The sequence below is a fragment of the Amblyomma mixtum genome, chromosome 9 (genome assembly GCF_055824585.1).
Source record: "Amblyomma mixtum isolate Tamu chromosome 9, ASM5582458v1, whole genome shotgun sequence".
Lineage (NCBI taxonomy): Eukaryota > Metazoa > Arthropoda > Arachnida > Ixodida > Ixodidae > Amblyomma > Amblyomma mixtum.
In genome coordinates, this window is record NC_143020.1 from 26,676,589 (window position 1) to 26,699,933 (window position 23,345).

The 23,345-nt window shown below is 45.6% G+C and overlaps 1 protein-coding gene across 1 annotated transcript in view; it reads right to left on the reverse strand.

The window, feature by feature from the left end:
- LOC149328568 (venom metalloproteinase Antarease-like) overlaps positions 1 to 22,616 on the reverse strand; it is a 45,636-nt gene extending 23,020 nt beyond the window's left edge. Inside the window, exons 1-4 of the mRNA XM_089560841.1 lie at positions 22,523 to 22,616; positions 17,010 to 17,182; positions 15,567 to 15,656; positions 14,393 to 14,516 (exon numbers count right to left, since the gene is read on the reverse strand). Coding sequence (XP_089416967.1) covers positions 14,393 to 14,516; positions 15,567 to 15,656; positions 17,010 to 17,182; positions 22,523 to 22,616 — 481 coding nt within the window. The remainder of the gene's footprint in view (positions 1 to 14,392; positions 14,517 to 15,566; positions 15,657 to 17,009; positions 17,183 to 22,522) is intronic.
- Positions 22,617 to 23,345: the final 729 nt, after the last annotated feature.

Consider the following 23,345-nt stretch of genomic DNA (forward strand, 5'->3'; position numbering starts at 1 on the left):
TACCATGTGCTAGAGGTCCTGGTTAACTCTGTTGGTAGTTCGGTGGCTTAGGTAAACCGCTGGTCCCAGGTTCAAACGCCAGATAAGGTAGAACTTTTCTTAAGCTCGAAGTGTTTATGGAAGCCGAGCTTCGTTGGCTGCCAAGTAAGTAATAACTCCCTTACTGCCTTGTCAAATAGCAAGACGGCTTACAAAAGCCAAAATTTAACTGTTGCAGTAAGGTACCAAACTATATGGGATAACTGTCGCTCTCCGTCAGGAGCATTCTCACCACGTTGAGGTTTTCCAAAATGTAAATCGCTTGAGCACTCTAGCGCAAGAAATTTTGCGTCCGAGTGCTGTCGACGCTAAAACCGCATAGCTCTGGAGCGTTCGCAGCACACTTCACATCTCTCCTCAGTAGGCGGTAGGCGGGTCGTAGTTTTCGCGGCTCCAGGTGGGAGTTACGAGGTGACAGTAAGAGATGACAGTATTCGGAAACAAACAAGAGACTTTGAGAAAAACTTTTCAGCATTTTTCGCGAGGCAATAAAGGGTAGAAAAAAGTCTCGCATGTGAAATTTCCCGTCAAAAAAACTTGCGAATATACATTTCACTCAAAGTGGCTATTCGGACTACTGGCTCCGTTTAAAATTAAACCGACAAAAAGTGCCTCGCGCACAGAATGTAGTTTTTGTTGAGAAATAACTGAGAGGTCACTCATGTCGCCGCGCTTAATTTTCCCGTCATTACAGGCACAAGTAAGAGCGGCATTAGGCAATGCCGTGCTTTATTCTCGTGTGATGCTTTTGTCTTCCAGTTAGAGCCGGAGCGAAGCAGCTATCGTTATTGTCTCGTATGGTATGCGGCGTTTCACGTAACACTGCAACACAGGTTACGAGGGATACGGCTGTGTTGAGGCTACTCAATTATTTAGACCAGAAAGTTTCTTCTTCTTCCGGTGACGCAGCAAAAAGCCACGGAATGTTTCTGTTTCGCCTCCATTGAAGCGCAAACGCGTCAGCCATATTTGAACTCACTGCCTTGTTATCAGCACCCGAAAGCTGAAGGTCCTCAGCCACCTCGGCTGGTCAGAGCTATCAAAGGTTTTGAGCGCTGTTTAGAAGCATTTTTATTCAAATATGAATTTTCTATGGAAGGTGGACAGCTTTTCTTTGCAGGGGTATGGCTGTGTTTGGGTGCATGATATTGAGTGATTTCCGCCTATAGAAACTTATTCCACTTAACAGTATTTCACTGAATTTAGGATAGCGCTGTATAGTAGAATATATTAGTATACATGGTTTAGAATTACTTAACAGCGTCACTAGCCTGAATTTTACGGAAATTATGAGAAACTGCTTTCATCTATGAGGCCAGGTTTACAAAGGTGAGCTGAGCAGTGAGTCCTAAAGTCTACGGCACCTTCTGGACGACGAGTCAACGCATGCCAGGCTCGGTGCATGTGCGAGCTGCGCTATTGCTTTAGGGGCTATTGACATATTTTTATAGTGTTTGTACTAAAAAACGAGGCGACTTTTTATTGCGACTCTATTTTGAACGGCCATGTGAAACGGCATTGTCAATACAACCGCACAACACGTCAATCCACCGAGTCAAGCTTTCGGTTCCTTTCTTGTACGGCAGGGGCCATTGCCTCCTGTACTGGCTGTTTAGCTGGTCTCTTCAATAATGTGGCAAGGTTTTAACGTAGTTGAACCGGCTAGACCTGCGAAAGCATGTGTTTAGCATGGTTGGTCCTTAGTTTTGCTTTACTAGGTTTTCGGCACGTCTGGAGGCGATATTAGACTAAGGTTAAGCTCTGGTCGAGGTTAAGCTGATGTGACCTGTTCGCGCCGCAGATGGAAGTTGATGATGGCGACGATGTGCACTCCACAGCATGACAGTGCGTTGCAGTTTAACGCGAGGCATGATCGCATGCGGCGATAGCATATTGCCGTCGTGTAGTGGCCACCGAAGCTGATCTGTACGCGCCACCGTGGGTTCGTAGCGCAGTCACCACAATATTTACATTATTTTTGCATAGGTAGTTGCTAACCTAGGATTTGCGAAGGTCACCTTCAAGGTTAAGCTTCACATAAACTCGGTGAGATGGTTAGACCGCGTGATGTAGGCTTTTCGCACTAAAATTGTACCCGCTACCGAGAATACTTTCTCATTTACAAAAGGCAACTCAGATCAGTACTGATGTAAGCTTTCTTCGAGCAGTACATAAAAATATTAGGCTGATTTTTGTTCGATGTTTCAGACTGAATAGCTGTTTTTTTCGCGCCGGAATTTTATCAAATCGTGCCGCCAGATAAACAAGTCTCTCTAGTTCGCGATCCGGACGACGAACTCTCCAGGCACGTCTTTTTCATCCCCTTCCCGATGTCACGAAGGGTTCATTGCAAAACTTGCCCAGCTAAGCCGCCCTTCAGTGTAGTAATCCTCGTAGTATTTCAATGCGCTCCAAAAATTTTTTTTTTGAAAATATATAATTATTATACTCCTAGCAGTCTTTAAAGTAGCAGCCCAACACGGGCACAGCCCGTGCACGGCGCCGAAAATTATTTTAGCCTCTAAGTGTTGTTGTAATTACCAGAAGGGCGCGAATGACTTCTCATCATGTCACATTATGTACCAGACATCACATTCTACCTATAGGCACACTGAGCACAAGAATTGCGACGGTGGTGCATTGCATAGTAGTGTCACAAGTATGACCCAGCGGCCAAAATACTGAAAGGTCATATTTAATATTTGTCTACACATCTACAGAATCTATAGGCATTCCTGAGTTGGCTTTAAAATTACCGAGGCGAAAAATTGAGAACCATAGTCTTTTTCGTACTTCAGAAAGGCAATAAAGGGCAACCATTATCCCCGAATTTCTGTTGTTAATAGTCACGACAATAGTCACCGAAATGAAGGAAAGAAAGCAAAGGGGGATTGTTTTCTCTTAATTTGTAGTGCTTATGAATTCAAAACTGGCAGTCTACTCATCTTCTACATAAGTGATTATTGATTAGACAGTAAAAAGTTATCTACCGTATGCCGCTACAGAGCCCAGCACCAACCATCTCCTTATGCCGCGTATAAAACTTATATTAACACACATACGGTAATGGCTGTCCCATCTCTTTTCGATTGTATGGGTGTTACAGGTAACCTTACCTGAAATGTATTCACCACCCACCCCACCGGCCCTAAGCGCTGACGCACAACATCATATTTCAGCTAATCTTTGTATTTTCTTTGTTCCTTCTTCAGAGCTGCCGGAATGCCGCTTTATCGCTTTGGTTGTGATACAGGACGCGGAAAGATTTATGTCGATTGATCACATTCAGGCGAAGCTGATTCTACGTTGTTCCAGAATGGTGTAGCAACTTTGCACGCGTATATCTAAATGTCACTATCAGCTTGAAATTGAGCACTGCACAGAGCGGCAGGCATTCTCTTTACGACTGCCGAGCATGCCTGTTGATAAGCCGCCGCCGAGCGATTCAGTTCTAAGGGGAAACCGCGAGCCACCGGCTTTCGTTGGAGAACCACACGAAGATGTAGAAGACTGGCTGGACGCGTAAGACCTTGTCAGCGCTGAACGGCAGGGGTGACAGCGCCAAGCTTTGGAACGTTTATTTTGCATTAGACGGTCCTGCCAGAACGTGGTTTGAAAACCACGAATCTGAAAAGCACGAAAGCACGAACCACGAATACCTTTAAGAAGCAGCTACTGGGTGCGTTCTCTAACATCGTACGGAAGGAAAAAGCGGAGGTCCTGCTGTAGTGACCAATTCAACACCCAAGCGCGCCATGCCTACGTATCTGGAAGAAATGAAACGCGTTCTCACGAGCGCTAACGCTGACATTAATGAAGGAAAGAAGCTCACGTTCCTCATGCGCGGCGTAAAGGAGCAACTGTTCACCTCTTTGATCCAGAATCCTCCAAAAACTGTCTCCAAGTTCATAGTCGAAGCTTCTACCACACAAAAGGCTCCTGACACTCGGACCCGCCAGCCAGTACAACCAACCACTTCAAGTGCTGAGAGCAAGCCCGGCAAATGATACCTCTGCAGGCGGGAAACCTGCGAGATGCAATACGCGAAATTGCTCGCGAAGAACTTCGTCGGCGGCTTCCAACCCCAACAAACCGAACACAGCAGAATCAGTTGGCGTCGTTGACGGGCATCATCCATGAAGAAGTACAGCATGCACTTGGCTCCCCGTCTCCGCCGGCACAACGGAAGTTGAAGCCATTACCTACACCCCCCACTGCACAGTCCTGCGCCCCTACCAAACCCTCTAAGCCCTCTTCGACGGGCACCAGGTCTACAAGAACGACAGCCCCTAGCTTCCGCCCGCTCACCTTACGAGCGATGCAACGGCTGTAGGAAATGCGACTAGTTGAGGGCTTCCAACAAACGCGCACTCTGTTTTCATTGTGCCTATGCCGGTCGCATACTTCGCCACCTCCCATAAAGACGCATCGGACTGCGTGGTTTGGACATCGACGCTCCACGACCGCTCTCTATCCAGCGACCACGGGAAATCGACGACTACCTACGCAGACGTGAGTAGGTATCGTCAAGCTGTCTATCCCGCTCCCGTCGCCATCTACCACACGTTTTACCACCAGGCCGCAGCTAGGCCACAGCTATCCGAGGAAGGTCCCCTAGCCCTCTCTTGGGTGAAACCAAACAAAGCAATCTGTCGAGGTGAGGCTGCTTCCCTAGAAAACGACGAAGATCCTCCACCGACGTCGCCGTATGAAGAAGCCGCACCCACTACGCCTATGCCGCATAGAAACAGGTGCTCAACCACGACGCCATCCGACTTAGAATGACGCCACCGCCCAAAAAAGGACCGACGACACGCCCTACCCATCATTCACATACTCGACGAAGCCGTGACCACACACCGAGAACGACGCGCAACGCAAGAGCTAGGACATTCTACTTACAATTGGCTATCGACGGCCGTATAGTTACCGCTCTAGTCGACTCTGGAGCCGATTATTTGGTGATGAACGAAACATTCACCGCGCAACTGAGGAAGGTCCTGGCCAATTGGGACGGTCCAAAAATCCGCACCGCAGGAGGCCACCTCATGACAATATCGGGACGATGCACAGCGCGAGTGATCGCCAAATGACATGCTTATCCTGGGACGTTCGTTGTGCTACGGCGATGTTCTCGCGAAGTGATCTTGGGCATGGATTTCCTTATCGAGCATCAGGCGATCATCGACCTGCGATCCAAGATGATCACGCTTTTGACGCACGAGGCCATCCCTTCGATAAGAACTCCGTAACTTCATGCTGTTATGAGTGTTCTGGATGAACAAGTGATTGTCCTAGCTCGATAAGCGTCATAGCCACCGCAGGTACCACGGATGCCAAGAACATGGAAGCGTTCATCGAGGAGGCGTTGCTTCTATGGCGAGGAATTGGCATCGCAAGAGGCATTGCACATTTTCGCAGTCGACAAGCTGAAGTGCTGCTGGCGAACCTCAGCAAGGAGTACCGGCACGTTAACAAAGTAACGACTATGGCTTTCTTTGTGAAACTATCCGATGTTCACGACGCCTTCGCCCTCTCCGAACGAGTCCCAAAAGATTCAATTAAGGAGATCACAATGACATCTTCGACATAAAACAGCCCTGCCGCAGAACAGACAAGACCATAACCGCAATCTGTTTCGAAGCTACAGCGAGTGTTTGACATCGCCGACAGCCCGTAAACGCCGATTGCTAAGCACCGCATTTAAACAGACCAATACGCCAGGCCTATCCGTCAAAGCCCCTATCGTGTAGCGTGTGTCGCCGTGACAACGACAAGCCATGCGGGACCAGTTTAAGAAATGCTTTGCAACGACGTCATCCAGCCATCAAAGAACCCCTGGACAGCACCGGTTGTTCTAGTCCGGAAGAAAGACAGCGCACATCGATACTGCGGCGATTACCGCCGCTTGGACAACGTAGCAAAGAAGGACGTCTACCCCCTCCCCCGCATGAACGATACACTGGACCGGATCTGCAATTCCAAGTATTTCTCATTCATGGATCATAGGAGCGGCTACTGACGTATAGTGGTCGATGGAAAAAATTGCGAGAAGACCGCATTTACCACTCCGGATGGCCTCTTTAAAGTCAAGGTGATGCATTTGGCCCATTTTCCGCTCCAGCGACGTTCCAGCGAGTAATTGATACAGTTCTGGCATGCATGAAGTGGCAGATTTCTCTGGTATATTTAGATGATGCCGATGTCTTCGACTAGAACTTTGAAGAACACCTAAAAAGGCTTCGAACAGTAATAGACGCAATCAAGTCGTCCGATCTAACCTTGAAAGCAGCGAGGTGCCGCTTTGCCTAGGAAGAAGAGCTGCTCCTTCTAGGCCACATCGTTAGCAAGGAGAGAGTACGCCAGACCCGCAGAAAACAGCAGCTATCGCATTGTTTCCACCGCCAGCCGATAAGAAAGCTGTTCGCAGATTCCTTGGACTGTGCGCGTATTAGCGACGAGTTTTCAAGAACTTTTCGCACATCGTCGAGCCTCTGACCGAACTGACAAAGGCTGACATGCCACTTAAATGGCAATTGCCGCAAGAAGAAGCCTTCAAGGAACTTCAGCGTCGTTTAGTCTCCACCCATCCTCGCTCACTTTGATGAAAACGTAGCGACTTAAATTCATACCGAGGCAAACAGCGTGGACTTAGGTGCCGACCTCGTTCCAAAAACCGACGGCCTGGAGGAAGGAATCGCATACGCTAGCCGTTCATAATCCGAAGCCGAGGCTAATTATTCGACAACTGAGAAGTGCCTTGCCATCATCTGGGCTACGTGAAAATTCCGCCCCTACCTATACGGACGGCCGTTCAAGGTGGTCAGTGATCACCTCGCGTTGTACTGACTCACCATTCTGAAAGGACTGCTTTGGCCGTCTCGCTCGATGAAACCTGCGCCTCCAGGAGACTGACGTCACAGTCGTTTACAAGTTCGGACGAAGACACTCTGACGCCGACTGCCTGTCACAAGCCCCTTTACACCACCGCCGGACGACGTAGAGGACACCTTCTTGAGACCTATCGGCTCCAGCTCGGACCCCGACCTAAAACACCTCATCGACTACTTCGAAGGCAAGGTTTCTTCACCCCCGCCTCGTTAAAGTGAGGTTTGTCTTCGTTCTGTGTACAGAGTGATGTCCTTGCGAAGAACTTTGCAGCAAACAAAACAGCCTACCCTCTCGTTTCACCTGCCAGTCTTCGCGAATATGTTCTACACTATTCACACGACGAGCCGACAGCTGGATAACTCGGGTTTTCTCGCACCAACCACCGCATACAAGGAAATGTTTACTGGCCCCACTGTCTGCGGATATCGCACATAATGTGAAAACCTGCCGAGATTGTCAGTGACGGAAGATCCCTCCCAGCCGACGAGCAGGATTTCTGAACCCCACTGAACCTCCATCAAGGCCCTTTCAGCATATTGGCATGGGCTTCCTTGGCCCTTTACCGAAGTAAACGTCTGTAAAAAATCGGATCATCATAGCGACCGCCTACCTGACCCGCTACCCCGAGGCAACAGCCCTACCGTACGAAAACGCAGCACAAGTAGCGAAATTTTTCATGGAGTGCATTCTTCTGCGACATGGTGCCCCCGATGTGCTTGCTCATCACGGACACAGGAACAGTATTCACAGCGGAACTGACGCAAGCCATCCTGCGTTACATCCAAACCAACCATCGAAGGGCAACTGCATGTCATCCGCTGACCAACGGACCTACCCAGAGCCTGAACAAAACAATCGCCGATATGCTCGTCATGTATGTCGATGCCGAACACAAGGCCTATGACGTCATACTGCCTTACGAACTCTTCGCCTACAACACCTTAGTGCAGGAGACCGCCCAGGTGACGCCTTTTAGGCTCGTCCATGGCTCAGAGGCCGCGACCACGCAAGATGACGTACTGCCCAACGTTACAGAAGGGGATAACGCAGACGTCGCCGCCTACATTCAACGCACAGAGGAAGCCCGAAGATTGGCTGATTACGGATCAAAGACCAGCAGCGGGTCGACGCCAGATGCTCAAGCCTAAAAAGACGCAACGCGGAATAGAAGCCAGGAGACCGAGTCTGGATTTGTACGCTCATTCGCCGCCGCGCATGGAGTGAAAAACTTGTTCTGCTATTTCGGCCCGTGTGATCTCCGTCGGCTAGGTGACCTGGACTATGAAGCCATCCCTGATTAAATGACTCCATCCCAGTGACGCCGCGTGCGACTAGAAGTTCTCCATATCGTCCGTTTAAAGCCCTATATGCGCGCTAAAGTGCGCTGTTTTTCCACACTGGGTTTTTATTTTTTCACAATCCGTTTTGTTTGTTTGCAGAAGCTTTATGTTTGCAGTTGCTTTACGTTTGCAGTCACTTTATGTTTGTAGTTACTTTACGTTTGTAGTCTCCTGATGTTTTAGAGCGCCTGGTCGATGCTTTTTTTTTCAGAGGAGAGTAATGCAGCGAATCTTCGTAGTGTTTGTTCATTCTTTAAAGGTGTCGACACGAGTCTTCATCGCTTTGTGATGCAAGACGCGGCCACATTTATCTCGATCAATCACATCCAGTCGGAACTGGGCCTACGTTGTTCCAGAATGCTGTAGTAACTTTGCACGCTTTATCTAGAAAGTTCGCTATCAGCTTTAAACTGAGCACGTCCGAGGGCGGCCGGCATTTTGTTCGACGACCGTCGAGCGCGCTTCTTGCTACGCCGCCGCCAAGCGACTCATTTAGAGATGTAGACGTCATTCCATCGATGGAGAATCAGTCTAAATAAAGAGTTTCGTTTGGAAGCCATTCTCGCCGTTTTTCTGCTCGCCGGACTGAAGTCACCACTACGTAGCAATATGATGGTCATTAGGAACATGAGTTAGATAGTTAAAGCAGCCTAAAGTTGTATTGAAATCTACACAGTAGCTAATGTAATCAGGACGATAATCAGAGCGGCAGTAGTGCATAGCAATGGGGCATCCCACCAGTGACAAAGCCTTATGAGCAATGCAAAGGGGGAAAGGTGCTGGTCAGAATCAGGTAAGAGCAGATCAATTGCAGCACAGAAGGGAGTTTACGCGAGAAACATTATTCACCCTTTATACGCAATTCCTTATTACCTCGAGCCTACCAGAAGCTTGGAAGACTGCTAACCGCATCTGAATCTATAAGAAAAAAGACGAGAAGGACTTAGGAAATCACTTAAACACCTCCTTGACTAATGTATTCCTTACGTATTGCTTTGGCAAGACAGTCATAGAATTAACTGCAAATCACGATCAATTACTTAGGCAGACAGAGAAAAAAGGGAATCGAAATATACAATACAATACAATGCAATACATCTTTATTTTCCAGGAAACAAGTGGATGGTCTCTTGGGCTAAAAGCTACACAAAAGCTTGACGAGGCCCAATACACCATTACAAGGCAGCAGCGTAATAAATAGGTTGGAAAGTACATAAGGAGACAGTAATAAAGGAAATAATAAAACAGCTACTGTGACAAATAATAATGATGTCAATCACATAAAGCTGCCAGTAATGAACTGAAACCAAAATAAAACAACTGAAAAACAAATACGCGGAAACAACAAACAAAAATTAATGGATCACAACTGCAAGAAATAGGAATGTAATTGTTTTGTCTTCAAGCCCTCTATGTGTCCATATTTGTTTAGCATTGTAAGGAGGTTATGGGTAAGTGGCTGATATTTATAAAATGTTCGAAAATGAGGAACTGCCCACGTATCAACATTTCTTTTTTTGCACGCTAATATTTTGCAGGACCCCCAAAGTAATGTTCAACAGCCTCCAAAAGGAACAGCAGTTTATAATTGGTAAAGAGGCAGTTCAAGTGGTAAGCTCATACATCTACTTCCAACAAGTAGCCATCGCAGTTCCGGATCTCGAGAATGAAATAACTAGAATACGAATGGGGTGAAGCGCGTACATTTCGTTCGTTCTATACATGGTTGGGAACGCTGTAAATGGTTTCACATGAACGCAGCCTCGGGTTTCTTTTACCATATTTCGCGGGGTTTCTTAAAAGGTGGTAGGAGGAGGAGAAAACATTTATTGCAACACTGTACTGAATTGGGAAAGGGAGGTGGGGATTGTCATTGAGCTGGGTGGCAGTCCCTATTCCCGGACGTCATTCGCCGCCGCCGCTGCCCGTGCTCTCTGGACCAGGGCACGCTGGGCCTCCAGGTCCGAGCTGGACAGGGCCGCCTCCCTTCCCTTCCTAGTTGGCTGACTTATAACGGCTATATATGCATTGTACCGCTAGGCCCACCACACCTTTTAGTATAGGTCAGCATACTGCCCGCAGAATTTGCACCTGCCCGTGAATGTTGGTTCTACGTGTTTTAATACGGCGGGATTTAAGAAAGAATCCTGTTGGAGCCATCTATGGTGGCACTCCTCGGTTCTGTCAAGACCCTTGGTGGGTCCCGGGGGTACCCCCCCCCCCCCCCCCCGGCCCCTGCAGAGGCGTAAATGGTTTCTAATATCCGCCTAAGAGATTAGCGTAATAGGTATTTTCGCCGCGGCAGAACCGGGGGATTGAGCGGAGCCCGGGGGAAGGAACGCTCCGTGAGCCGCGTGAGCGGCCTCGTTCCCTTCAACCCCGTGGTGACCGGGCACCCATACTATCTGATTTCTACTCATAGCCGAATCCGAATTGCTTTCAAATGCTAAAAGTACTTTGCGGGCGAGTGGCGCTATTCTACCCCGCACGTAATTTCCGCAGGCCTGCTCGAAGTCCGACATAATGTACGCTGCGTCGGAGTGGGTGGAGGCCAGTGCAATCGCCCCTTGCTCCCACATTAGCGCATCGCTGCTTTTTACCGAGAGCCCGCTCCCCTGCTTTCCGACCTGCAACATTGCAATGATGCAGATGCCCCCCTCGGCTGGACCCGCTGCATCCACGTAGAATATGCCTGTCTTATTTCCGTCATATTTTCAGTAAATTTTGCCCAGGCTTCACGGCTCCCCTGATTATACTCCCAATTCATATTTTTGGGGAGAGGCTTAACAGAAGAAGTATTTTTCCATGCCTCCGGGATGTGCACTCTGCGTTCGGTGGTGAGGAGCTGCGCGAAAATAAGATCCCGAAGGATTTGTCTGCCGGCGCTGATCACCGACAGCCTGGCATTTTGGCTTGTACTTTGGGCCTCAGTCAGCTCCTCCACCGAGTTCTCGACACCAAGTTGGAGCAGGCGCTCCGTAGATGCTTTGACAGGGAGTCCTAGCGCCTTTATAACCGCCGCCCTAATCATCGCGTCGAGGTTCCTGCGGTCCCTCTTCTTCAGCTATATGTAGCGGGAAAAAAATGACCACGTAAGAGGTACTACATTGGTTCTAAAAAAATGGATCGATTCTTTCTTAACCCCACTGTCTGTTAACAAACAACATGTGAACAGAAAAGTGAATATTTAAAATTTTGATTAAAGAATCTCACCTAACTACAAATATAATGAGATTTCGAAAATACTTTCATGTGCACCACACGAAAAGAACCATATGCCGTTTGGTTTCATCTAGCTGTGATGCGGCACTATTTTTTAATCTTTGGTGCAAATTTTGTGACACACACCATGTATAATAGTGCAGGCAACACGTGGAACGGGTTTCAATGGTGAAGGCGGCAGTTATGCGATAATTTTTTTATGCTACCAAAGGCAGAAAGACTTTCAGAACCTTCGTTCTCTTCAAGCTATTGAGAATCCAACCTAGGGACAGGATGGGCTCTTTATGACGCACATTTCAAAGAAGCTTACAGTCATCAAAACGAAGATAACTCTAGTGTGTCTCCAACTACAGAAAATTCTTCGCTAAATCTGCTCAAGTGCTCCTACGTTTAACTGACTCAAGTTCTGGTCACGCCTTTACCGTTAGCTTACATGATTGAGATATATATTTGCATATTATGAACAGCCAGTGATCATTGTTGTCTTAGGCATCGCGCAATCACAACTGGAAGACAGTTATGAAATCGGGGCTCTTTCCTTTCAACCCATGCATTGGCGCGAGTGGAAAAACGTGAAGAACAAATTCTTATTGCCCAAACCGGCCCGTTCAAAACTTAGCAGATTACCTTTTTTTAGGCGTGGGTGATCAAAAATCTAGTACTTTCGAAAATTTCTTTGCAGAAGATTTGCAAGCAACTGAGGATGCTCTAATTCACTTGTTTTATTTGATTCATGAGGTTTAATGCCCCAAAGCGACTTAGGCTTTTAAGGACGCTGTACTAGAGCTGCAGATAACTTCGGTCGCCTGGGTTTCTGTAACGCGCACAGAGATCGCACAGTACGAGGGGGTACCCAGAAGAAACCGGACTTATTTTTGCTTGAACTTATTTGTTCACATTTTAAGCACAGACCTTCAATCTCCTTCAAAGTATTCCCCACTTGCAATGATACGCTTGTCGAATCTTTTATTCCATTTTTCAAAACATTGTTTAAATTCATCTTTTGTGATGCTTGACAGTGCCTCCGTCGTTTTTTTTTTTTTCACCTCAGCAACATCAGCGAAACGCTTTCCATTCACCTATTTTTTCATTCTAGGAAACTAAGAAAGTAGCACGGGGCACGGTCGGGAGAGTATGAGGGTTGAGGAATAGTGGTCATGCCATTTTTGGTCCAAAATTTTCGTAGAGACAGGGCTCTGTGAGCAGGGGCATTGTCATGATGGAAAAACCAGTCACCAGACCGCCACAAATCTGGCCGCTTCCACCGCACACTGTTGCCCAATCTTTTCAAAACATCCAAGCAGAAAGCCTAGCTAACTGTCTGACCCTGTGGAACAAATTCGCAGTGGACGACTCCTCTCACGTCGAAAAAACAAATCAGCATTGTTTTGAGGTTTCGTTTCGCCTGACGAGCTTTCTTGAGGCGAGGTGAATTGGAAGTTTTCCATTGGCATGATTGTTGCTTTGATTCAGGATTCGATTCAGGAACACTTGAGTTGTCCCCGTAGCATCGTCCTTGTACGTCTTTCTTAATATTTCAAGAGTTTCCATTCAACTTTTTCCGAGCAAAAATCAGAACATCACCGGCGCACGCTGTTCACGAAAATCAGCCATTGCAAAAACGACATTCACACAAAACAGTCGTCACTCTAAAACTCTGCCTAAACTAGTCTGACCTCCTTCACCGACGGCACTCGGTTTACTGACTCTGGAATGTTCGTTCTATGCGCTCCTAGTGGCAAAACGCGGTACCACAGAAGGTTTGCCGACCAAAAAATTTAGTCCGGTTTCTTTTGGGTACCCCCTCGTACATGGGCGTCAATCATTTTTCTTCTATGGTAGCGCGCCCGCGTAGGCCAGGAATCGAACCAGCGTTTTTTTCGGTCTGCAGCTGAGACCCATAGCTACTCTGCCACCACGGCGGCTTCAATGCATTCGGAATACAACGCAATAAAGTCCAATAGACGGCACCATGCGATTATCATACACAACTTGACAGCAAAGCGACGAGCTTATAGGTGGAGAACGCCAAAGCTGTACCAAGAGATTTAGCTCGGTGTATTAGAAGAATGACTGCTTCTGTTCCCAACTTCAGCAGCGCTGCGACGGGGAACAAAGGCAGAGAAGGAAGGACAGGGACAAGCGCTTCTCTCCCTTCTCTGTCTTTGTTCCTCGTCGCAGCGCTGGTGAAGTTGTTAAGATGTACCAACTAGCTCAAATCACGGTTTTGCTTTTGTTGGGCTGCGAAATTATTGCTTTCAAAATTAGTCTTTTTAATAAACGATTATCAGATTCGTGAGATCACATATTTGAAATTTACGGGCGAACCCATAACATCAAAGTTCTTAAAAGTTTTAAGCACAGGGTAACCTATAACGTGCCGCAAAATCTACATACACCAGCGTTTATAGAATTCACTTTAATCATACTGTGGTCTGTGAGCAGGGCAGAATATCGAAACCTTCCTGCTCTATACAAGGGCAGCATGGCCGCGCAGTCCACGAGGAACATTTGAGTCAAATTTGCAAGGCTAGGTCCTTTTTCTATTTTTATGCGTCCATTTTGTCGAGAAAATCTTTGCTCGTATTTATATGCCTTCGACTCCGAGCAGAAAAGGTATCTGTCCTTTCTTTATTTCTAATTTCAGCATTTATAGGTTAACTGTGTGGGCAGTGTACTTTCGCAAAGCATAGGCTGGCATTACCACCAGCCCTGTAGTATTTCGCTACTAAAAGATGAGATCCTTGGATAGCGCAAAGTTCGCCCTCTCTCCGCCTTACAGATAGTTTGATATTTCCCAGTGTGGTCAATAACTCTTATGCCTGCGCACTTGGCGTTTTGACCTTTTTATCACATGACCAGTACCGCCATTGGTTTTCTCCTCCAGTCAAATGACTTGCCTTTGACGTCATCAATAGAGTCGTCGTCCGTGTATTCATAGAGCACATGTGGAACGTGTCCTTCGGTAGTCCGTTCTTGCCCATCCAGCGGTTTTATTCTGAGCGTTAGGCCCAGCATTCCCTCCTGTGCAATCAAAAGTGAAACCTAGTAAAACTTGAATTCACAATATTTACTAGTATATTTCCGTTTTAAACATGCCAATCACAATTGTGCTCATATCAATACAATTTTCTCTCTACAACAATGTCGTAACACATAAGAAAACCAACAAAGCAATTTTTAACTCACAGTGACTGTTGTGGATGTAAACTTTTGGAAGCAACGAAATGCAGAATAACATCGAGAAATAAAAAAATTTAATTTCTAAAACCTTAGTGTAGCACATCTGAAGAATACAATAAAAAGTAGAACAACCCTCCGCATTTATTTTTTCCTATAAAAAAATGCAACTCCTCAGTGATAGTGCTAGATATATGACTCGCCTACCTTGTCTGCTGCCTCTAGTGAAATGTGGGTTTTAGGTTTTTTTACTACGCTACAGTCTCTCACGTTCGAGTGCATCAGAAGCCCATATTTGCAAAATCAGCTTTCAAGCTTTACGTTCACATCTTGCATCATCAACCTGACTACGCTCACTGCAGGGCAATGGCCTCTTCCATGTCTCTCCACTTAACCCTGTTCTTTGCCAGGTGCAGCCACCGTATCCCCACAAACATCCTAATCTCACCCGCCCACCTAACTTTCAGCCGCCCCCTGCTATGCTTGCCTCCGCTTGAAATCCACTCCATCACTCTTAAGGACCCGCGGTTATCTTGCCTGCCGAAGTCCATTTCGTTCTCTTGATTTCGACTAGGATGTCATTAACCCTCGTTTGTTCGCTCACCCACTCTGCCCGTTTCCGGTGTCTGACGCTACACCTAACATTTTCCCTTCCCGTCCTAATAGACATTACTTACGAAGAGTCCAGAACGATGTCTGTGTTTTTGCATGCAAGTTGCAAATTGGCATCACTTAATAATTACGGAAAAACGAGAGCTTCAAGAATAAAAGCAAACAGAAAAGTATATTAATGAAGTAAAGAATTAAGCACCAGCCTGAACAAAGCAAACGCGTTTCTAATACTGAAATATCCGAAAATCATTTCCCTAAACCAGTTATTTTGAATATACAGACCACTTTAAGTCCGTCTCCTTCAGACACCATTACAGACGCCAGAGCTTCAACGTCGTGATAGAGGTCTTCCTCGAGTGCTTCGCCGTCTAACTGAAGGAGGGAAATGCATATAGTGACATCAGCAAAAAACGAAAACTTGATTGGAATTCCAAGTATCCACTGGATGATTATTTTCGAGATTAAAAGGAGATACTTATTGCTTCTTATAAATAATACCCCAAGCAGAGACAAAAAATGGCCTTTATATTGTCATTTAAAATGATGGCACAACGAATTTGGATACTTCAAAGTGCACGATAACCTAACTTTTGCATATGGAGCAAACCGGGACAAAAGTATTTCTAGTGAGACAGAGGTTATGAAAGCAATTTTTTCACATCTTGTAAGAGTTCTCTATAAAAATCACTATACCCGCAGGTCGGTAAGCTTACATTTTTCGCTATTGACGTTTTTGCATCATCAAAAATATTCCACATTGCTTTTATATGGCAGTTTTAACTCGAAAAATTTCAAATGGGCTATATGGTGCATAGCATTTTTTAAATGAAATAATAAGGCAGAAAAATACGTTCATCAAAAGGACGAGAAAGACAAGGAAACGCGCTGTCTGTCGTTATTTGCATCAAAGCCAGCAAATATACAGGGAAACTCTGAATACCAAAACAAACCATGAAAAACATTAGCAAGACAAGAAAACAAAAAATCACAAAAAACGTTCAAGAAGCTTGATTTGCGCCTTCAAGAGAAGAAAATTCAAACCATTCAATAATGATGCACACGATATTAGCTTCCCAAAACATAAAAAAAAAATTCTGATACAATGGACTCTTCTGGGGTAAAAAACTATAGTTTCCTTTTTGCCCATGACAGTATGCAAGATATTCAGTTCTAGTCCTTGGCCTGCGCTGGCGAACCAATCAACATCAAGACTAGTACAGCCATTTAAATATTAGCGGTTAGTATCAAAGTGCGGCTTCCTCCTATAAACGACTGCTCACATACGTCCTATATAAACTGACGAACAATGTTCTCAGTGCAAAACGTTTATGCATGGTGGAATAAGCTGTTTAATTTCTACGACTCCAGTAAATCTGGCTCAAATAAAATCGTTGTATTTTCTAGGTTCCACGAGCAAGGCTACAGTATATGTTGTTGTGTTTGAATGTCCTACTTTTTTGAATATAAGTGAATATAAACCAAACGTCTATAAGTAAAATACGGCAAAATCAAAATTAGGAGATTACCTGCATGGCATAAACACTCAGACAATCAGGACAGCCATTGTTGCGAGACTTGCCACTATAGTCCTATTTCAGCCGATTTACTTGTGATAATGAAAATTTCAACTTTCTTTCCATTGATTGGATCCAGGCGAAGTGCACAATGAAGTGAACAAGAATTCTCAAAGCATAAAAAGACTGAAAGATAATTTGGCCTTCTTACATAGGTGTGCTGCATGAACCCTTCTTGGTATGTGCGAAGCAGGAATTCCTTTCCTACAACAGAGCTTTTTTCCAACTTGAGCGTAAGATCCTTTGTTATTTGCACGACTCTCACACCATTGCTACTGCGGCTCTCCACAAGTGTGGGAAAAACGAGCGTTTGTCCTTCTGAAACTGAAAAAGAAACAAAAAGCAAACCGATTGTTTGCACAGTGAGCGTAAATAGTACAAATGCTAGTAGCGTGAACATGCCTTTGAACGAAATCCGGAAGTTGTCATCACTACCAGTGATTACATTGAATGTTCCACACGAAGCTGATAATCTCCTAAATGCGAATAAGTTGCTATCAGGATATGTATACGTAGATGGACGGATGAAATTTGCATGGCATTCCACACACGCGGACAAATGGACCCTTGAAACCAAAGAGCGGAAAACTGCGTCTTTCTGCGGAAAGAGGAGTGAATTTTCCGATTAATTCAGCTAATACATGCACAGCACTTAAGTGCCCATAAATTCATGGCGGACTCATACCACGATACGGCACGGTACGGTAAGGTGCGGTGCGGTGCGGTATGGTATGGTATTGCATGGTACGGTAAGGTACGCTAAGGTACGATGCGGTACGGTACGGTAAGGTGTGGTATGGCATGAAATGGTATGGCATATAGCGCAGGTTTCGTGATACGCCTGTTCCAGCAGTCTTTGACGGTGGGTTTGACACGAGTGGTATGCCATGGTACGGTACGGCAAGGCACGGTAAGGTACGATGACGTACGGTAAGCTTTGGTTTCTTAGTTTCTTGGGTTTAACGTCCCAAAGCAACTCAGGCTATATGGGACGTCTTATTGAAGGGGTCCGGAAATCCCGACCACCTGAGGATCTTCAATGCGCACTTACATTGCGCACTACACGGGCCTCTAGAATTTCGCCTTCATTGAAGTGCGGCCTCAGTGACCGGGATCGAACTCACGTCTTTCGGGTCAGCAGCCGAGCGCCGTAACCACTGAGCCAGCACGGCAGGGCGAGGTACGGTAAGGTCCAGTAAGGTAAGATACGGCATGGTACGGTAGGGTGCGGTACGGTATGATATGGTATGGCACGAAACCGTATGGTACATAGTGCAGGTATCGAGATACTGCTGCTCTGGCAGTCATGGACAGTTGGGTTGACAAATGCAAAGCAGGCTGGCGTAGCACTCAAACGAACTCTCTACTAGGCGAACTTCTGCCCTGATGAATTGAACAACTCTGCGATGGCGACACCATCAACTAATTCAGCGGACGTTGATGATCCAGACGCCTGCTGCTAGCAGCAGCGGTCAAATCAAAGACGGTAGCGAAGCTTCAAGATGAGGGGCCAAATAAAAAGACAACAATTGCGAATACTGGAATAAATATTACATGCGAATATGACAGGTTCACCACTACGGCAGAACCTCGCTTAGACAACAAAAAGCGGTAAACCCACGCACCTCCTCCGATAGGCAAAGAACAAAACAAAACACTTCGCCACACTATAGTAGGACGTCTCCTGTAGTGTGCTATGACATCGGTGTAATGTGGTGGCTTTGACGTATCTAGGCTCCGATTGGGCAATACTATAAGTTGTGAACAGCACTCGGCGTCAATTTTGTCTCCTGATGCTATTCATCGTGAACTGGTATACAAAGTTCGGGATGTTTTTTTTTTTCCATCGAATGCACTGAAATGCGGCCACTGAGCAGATTTGTTCCTGCTAACTTCAGGTCAGCCGCGGAAGGTCATATTTTGCAAGCCCCCGCTGTGGATATTACTTTATGATTAACTGAACATGTAGAATGATTCACTACGTGTAGCGCTTAATACACTTAAGCTCATTTTGGGCTTAATATAATTAAGCTCATTGACTTCAGCACATATACATTAAAATTCAGTGGTGGATACACATTTCTTTTGCACGAAGAACGCGGCGTTGATACCCCACGTAGAAACGGAGGAAACAGGGAGGGCGATACCACTGTCCTCGCGTTTTCTACTTTAAACCAATAAAAGTACATGAAAATGAACTTAATACTTGTACACTTTGTAGGAAACGAAATCGGGAAAATGCTCGAATAGGTTGCCGTAGGACTTTTAGTAAAGGTAAGGTTCTGTGAGTCGGCATTTTAATTCCACCTATTTTGAGAAAATCATATACAGAGAGCGAAACACTCGTTCAAAGCACCTGAGCTGCACGCTCTGGACGAGTTTGAGACTAAACCGGAGATCTATAGCGATAATTCGTGGTTGAAAATGGTCTGTATGTAAGCATTCGTACTTAAACCCTTAGGAGTGCATCGTCAATTCTGCTCGCGCTGGTCCCTATGGCTCTGGTAGCCGTTTTCGCGCAGTCTGAAACACGCCGCTGGGGCCTTCTAGACAAGTGTTTTGCCTTCTGTGTGAGGGGGAGGCAAGAAAAACGCGCTGTGATTGTTGACCCACTCAGGGACCGCAACCTCATCTTTCACAAGCCAATAGACAGGTGGGACATCTTCGTCCAAGATTTTTGCGGACGTGTTTTGCCAATTGTCGCAAATTCAGTTAAACTTTTCTGGCGAAGTATGCGTGTCTGTCGATACGGTGAAGCGAATCGACTTGGGATTTTGTTTTCGCTTCATAAAAACAGCCGTCCAAACAAATGTGATGCTTAAGGATACGTTTAGGGGCCAAGCACTGAGCCATACCGAAGTTTCTTGCTCTTTTCTTCGCTCAAAATTGAAGAACTTGGCGTAGAAAAATTTGGGGGGGGGGGCACTTTGCTCTTACTAAAGTGCTATAAGGCGAAAGCTATTCCCGCCTCTGTTGCTGCCCCTGTTGCTGTAGTGATGATTTCATACGTGACGTCACGCGCATGAAGCGGCCGCTTCCAGGGTGGAGTCAGAGCGGCGGTCAGCACTCCATATCTAGACCGTGATGATGACGTCATAGGGTACGTCGTGCTTATGTGCTGTACATGTCCGGTTGCGTCATGCTACGTCATGTTATGACGTGATCAGTTTTTGTTAATTGTTTTTATTTTTAGTCCTTATTTAATTAGTATTAATTGATTTTGTGTTACGATATACTAGGCAATGCCAATGACGTCATCAGTTTTCCTTTATATTTTTAATAATTTTTATGTAACCAATTTTAAGTAATTAATTTCGAATTAAGACGTACTACGCTATGTTAAGATGTCATCAGTTTTAATTAATTGACAGCTAAGGTATTACAATTAATTTCGTCTTACGAAACACGAAATGCTGATGACGAAAACTTGCTGATGACGTGATCAGTTTGACTGACACCTAGAGAGCGACAACTTGTGCGGACATACACGCCGGCGAGTCATGAGCCTGTAAAGGTTTTGCCTTTAAAATACGTCCTAATCCTGTGCGATCATTTCTAGGATCGGTCACGTCGTCATCGAAAATTTGTTTTCTAGGACGGCGCTGTAGTGGGCGATCGCCGACAATTACCGACGACGGGCATCGCCTGTGATCGTCGTTTCATGGAATTGTCACGGCCTCCCAGATCATCCGCAACGAACGAGCGGGTGATCTCGGAGGCCTTGGTATAGCAGCCCTACTTCCTCTACTTCTCTCTGTATCCCACTGGTGCTGCAGCGCCTTTCTCGCTTAGCTGCTACGTAAGTATCGCCTGGTGAAGAGAGAGATGAAGCTGATGACGATGAGTTCAACAAGGACGACTCAGTGGTACTCGCAGCCTGACGCCATCAGCCACCAGTGTGTTGATGAAATGACTGCGGCTGTCGAATGTACAAGGTGCTTCACTTAACATTTTACATAATTCTTAAAAATACGGTTTTTGAGACAGACGAGTGATTTTTTCGGCATAGCATTTTCAGTGGTGAAGTACATCAGAATACAGCGAAGCTGCGCTAACTAGCAGGCTGTTTAACTAAACTAATATTGTATAGTTAACTTTTTAACTACCACTTTCAGGCTACTTAATTATTCAAAGGCCTCTAGCCTTCCTTAAACATTGTCAATATTACTTTTCAGAATTTCAAAAGTGAGGTTGCCTTCGGCGCTGTGGCCCAACAAATTTTGGCTTTCTCGATGAGATAGGAGCACTCCAGAGGTTGCTTTGCATGCAAGATTCTCTAATCGCATGTATTTCGGCGCGATGTAGCCGAAATTTGCTGGACCACTCAGCGCCAAGGATAACCGCGCTTTCAAAATTTTAAAAAGCTATATGGATAATATTTGCGGTTGACTATCAGCCACTAATAATTAAGCAGCCTAACAGTAATAGTTAAAAAGCTAAGTATTCGATATTAGTTGAACAGTATGCTAGTTATAGTTAGCATTTCTTAGCTCTATTATGATGTATCACTACAGCTTTTCTGTATTCTGATGTATTACTTCGCAGACAATGCTACACCGATAAGAGTGCTCTTTTAATTTAAATTAAATTAAATTAAATTAGATTGGTTTTCTGGGGAAAGGAATTGGCACAATATCTGTCACGTCTCGATGAAAACCTCAACCGCGCCGTGAGGGAAGGGACAAACGAAGGAGGGAGAGAAAAAAAAGAGATATGATAAAACCTGTTTTTTAAAAGTTGCGTAAAGTTTTAGATGCCTTCTATATAGGCAGTGGCACCGACGGCGCCCAACCACACCGCCGTGGAAGCAGGTGAGCGGTCGTTAAGAGTTCTCTATGTCCCAGACTAAAAGGGTCATGCACGTGTTTCGGAAAAAGGGTCTGACAAGGGCAGGGGGTAAAAATTTCTCCCGACAGCCTGATCTCAATTAGTGCTCAAAATTGTTGGCGATTACATATGACAACGCAGCGATCTATGGAAAGGAAAATGATAGGTGTAACGTTAAGAGATCGAAAGCGGGCGGAGTGGGTGAGGGAACAAACGCGGGTTAATGACATCTTAGTTGAAATCAGGAGGAAGAAATGTGCTTGGGCAGGGCATGCAATGCGAAGGCAAGATAACCGCTGGTCCTTAAGGGTAACGGAGTGGATTCCAAGAGAAAGCAAACGTAGCAGGGGACGGCAGAAAGTTAGGTGGGCGGATGAGATTAAGAAGTTTGCGGGGATAGAGTGGTGGCAACTGACAAAGCACAGGGTTAATTGGAGAGACATGGGAGAGGCCTTTGCCCTGCAGTGGGTGTAGTCAGGCTGATGATGATGATGATGACATATGACAAACAGAAGATCCTTACACCTATTATCATCACGTTCACATTTTTCACATTCCTTAAGTATTCACTATAAATGTAACTAGGGTCAATAGTATTATAAAAGAAGTCGCGAAAAAATTCTCTAACTGAAAACTAGGGTCAACAGTAATACACAAGAAATCATGAAGAAATTCCCTAAGTGATCATGGATTTCCATCCAAGAGCTATTTCGAAATTAGTTTATACACCACGTCGTATTCCGCAGCAATTAGAGTGAATAAGGCACCACAGCAGTTTATATGATTTGGTGAGGTTAAACATGCCTGTGGATTTCTGCCATAGAAAAAAAGACTTACGTTTGGCGCATTCAGTAGTGCGTAAAAGGAAGAAGAGGCAAACTCTTAAGAACTGGGAACGCCTAACATGTTGCTGCCCAGAGTGCGGTAGCATGCTTGCACTGAGATAGTCGCTTGAACCACAGAATGTTCTACACTAGTTTTATGCTGGCATGTCCCTTATGAACGGGCGAACCGGCCAGTACTGCAACTAATCGTACGGGAGAAACCTCGACAGCTTTATGTTTGACTTTTCACAATTCCGACGCGCCATTACCGCAACATTTAAGATCCCCTCGCCTCCAGATGATCCTGGCATATCCTGTGGGAGTAAAAAAATATCAGCAAGGACTTTTTTCTTTCTCGGAACAGCGTCAAGTGCACCCCCCCTCCCCCTTATATTGTGAAGGGCAGTTCAGAGAGTAATTTGATGAAATCATGTGCGTCCATGTGATGCAAAGGGTGAGTGCGGGGCTTATACGAAACATGAAAGGTGAATAGGGATTAGCGGAATGTTCGGAAGAATACTGATCTGGTATTTATGCATTTCATAAAAGGTGAAATGTGTACGGATGTTTTACAGAACACTGGTAGTTCCGACCTTTTTCACGGGAACTCTATGGCCGCTCTATGGAGGGCGCTGAATAAAATTGTGCAAAAGAATTAACATAATTCCGTCAGGGAAAATCAAAAGGAAGCATAGGATGATAACCCATGGTGTCATCTAACTTACATTTTTGACCAAATGTTTAGGGGAATCCCCTAAGTTGGAAAGTTGGAGTAGATTTGTAATAAGAGAGTAATTACTCACTGACGTCCACCCGAGAGCAGCCATACGGCGACA